Source organism: Dendropsophus ebraccatus, chromosome 6 (assembly GCF_027789765.1).
Source record: "Dendropsophus ebraccatus isolate aDenEbr1 chromosome 6, aDenEbr1.pat, whole genome shotgun sequence".
Lineage (NCBI taxonomy): Eukaryota > Metazoa > Chordata > Amphibia > Anura > Hylidae > Dendropsophus > Dendropsophus ebraccatus.
The window spans coordinates 118266328-118267835 of NC_091459.1; the positions used below are offsets into that span (position 1 = coordinate 118266328).

Here is a 1508-nt window from a genome sequence, read left to right on the forward strand (position 1 = left end):
AGGTCCAATTCTTAAAATTTGCCTCGGTTCTTAAGGCCATTTTAGGCCCGGTCCTTAAGGGGTTAATATGGCTGAAACCCAGACAAAACTCCTCAGAGAATCATGACACTGAACATTTTTTTCTCACTTGTATCTGCTTTTAATAATAATTTACATTGTAGAAGCGACCATATATAAAGGATAGTAATAATAATAATAATAATAATAATAATAATAATAAATAATATAATAGATTATTTAGTTTTCTCCTACTTACTTTACAGGGGATAACTCCTTTAAATTCATGAGGTGTAACTATAACAAAGAATGATAAATCTGCCGCCATCTTTGAGCATCATTTTTACATCTATCCTCATAGTTGTTAACTTACTGCGGCCATAACTCCTGATCCAGACCCTCCTCCTAGAGACATACAGTGGACTAGACCATCATATAACACAGTGACATGCTGTCTGAGAGAACGTGTTTTGTAAATCAGAAATATGGAGTGAATTGTAGGGAAGACATTGAGTATTACATGAACCCATAAGACCTGAAGTATAAATTCATTGAAAAGAACAACCAAATTACTGATTATGGTGAAAATATAACATACAAGGCAAAAGGCCATAGAGTTTATAGTCATATAATAGGCATCCATACTGACATGTACGGAAGTATTATTTGTTCTCATCTTGTTTATATGAAGACACAAAGAATAGATGAGAAGAGCCGATGAAGAGCAGTAGATGCCGGTTGGGACTATGTTCCCCAGTAGAAATAATGTGAGGTTTGCTCTTATCTTAGATGTATCAAAAACGTTAGTCACATTTTGGGCTCCGGATTTGGAGGCTACAAAGAATTGCTGCATCAGTGTGTAACTAACGGACACCACCAACGATAAGACAATCAATGGGACTGTTTTCCGTAACACAATGCCCTTCAGACTTGAAAATATTCCAGGATTGAAGGGAGCGATCTTCAGACAGAAGGCAACAGTGAACAAAGTGGATAACCAGATACCACAATAAGTGAAAAGAATAAACAAATTGTCAATCACATCATGCATAATGTTGCCCGGGTCCTGGTAGCTATGTTGGTAAATTGTGAATAACAAGTCCAACAATGAAAACATCTGGAGGAACACCCGTGAGATCCCAAGAGAAATGACTATTTTGTCAATTGAAGTCACAGTTTTTTTGTGAAGCCATTGAACCAGAAGTGTAACTGCAATGTACGAATGTATCAGTAATGCCCCTATAAAGAGGACGATGATCACCGCAGTCAGAGGAGACATTGCTGACGGAGCATGCTCTGTCATCCTGGTTCATCGTATGGCCACTTTGCTTTCTCGTCTTTGCGCTTGATACTAATGCAAAGTAGGATGCAAACAGTTAGAGCAGTACAAGCAAATACTGAACTGGTGATGTAGTTTATATGAGATGTTTATACCAAAGCTCAGAAGGTGAGGGCACTTAGTTAACCCATCATGTGGATGCCCCCTTATTACTCATAGATTGTAAGCTCTT

General features: G+C 37.8%; 1 protein-coding gene across 1 annotated transcript; it reads right to left on the minus strand.

Annotated features, from left to right (window-relative positions):
• Window positions 1-361: 361 nt before the first annotated feature.
• On the minus strand, window positions 362-1300 carry LOC138794588 (taste receptor type 2 member 39-like). Its single transcript, XM_069973350.1, has one exon. The coding sequence runs from the start codon at window positions 1298-1300 to the stop codon at window positions 362-364; it is 939 nt and encodes a 312-aa protein (XP_069829451.1).
• Between the last annotated feature and the right edge of the window lie 208 nt (window positions 1301-1508).

Coding starts and splice junctions, on each gene's coding strand:
- LOC138794588 (XM_069973350.1), bottom strand. CDS start 1,300: ATGACAGAGCATGCTCCGTCAGCAATGTCTCCTCTGACTGCGGTGATC.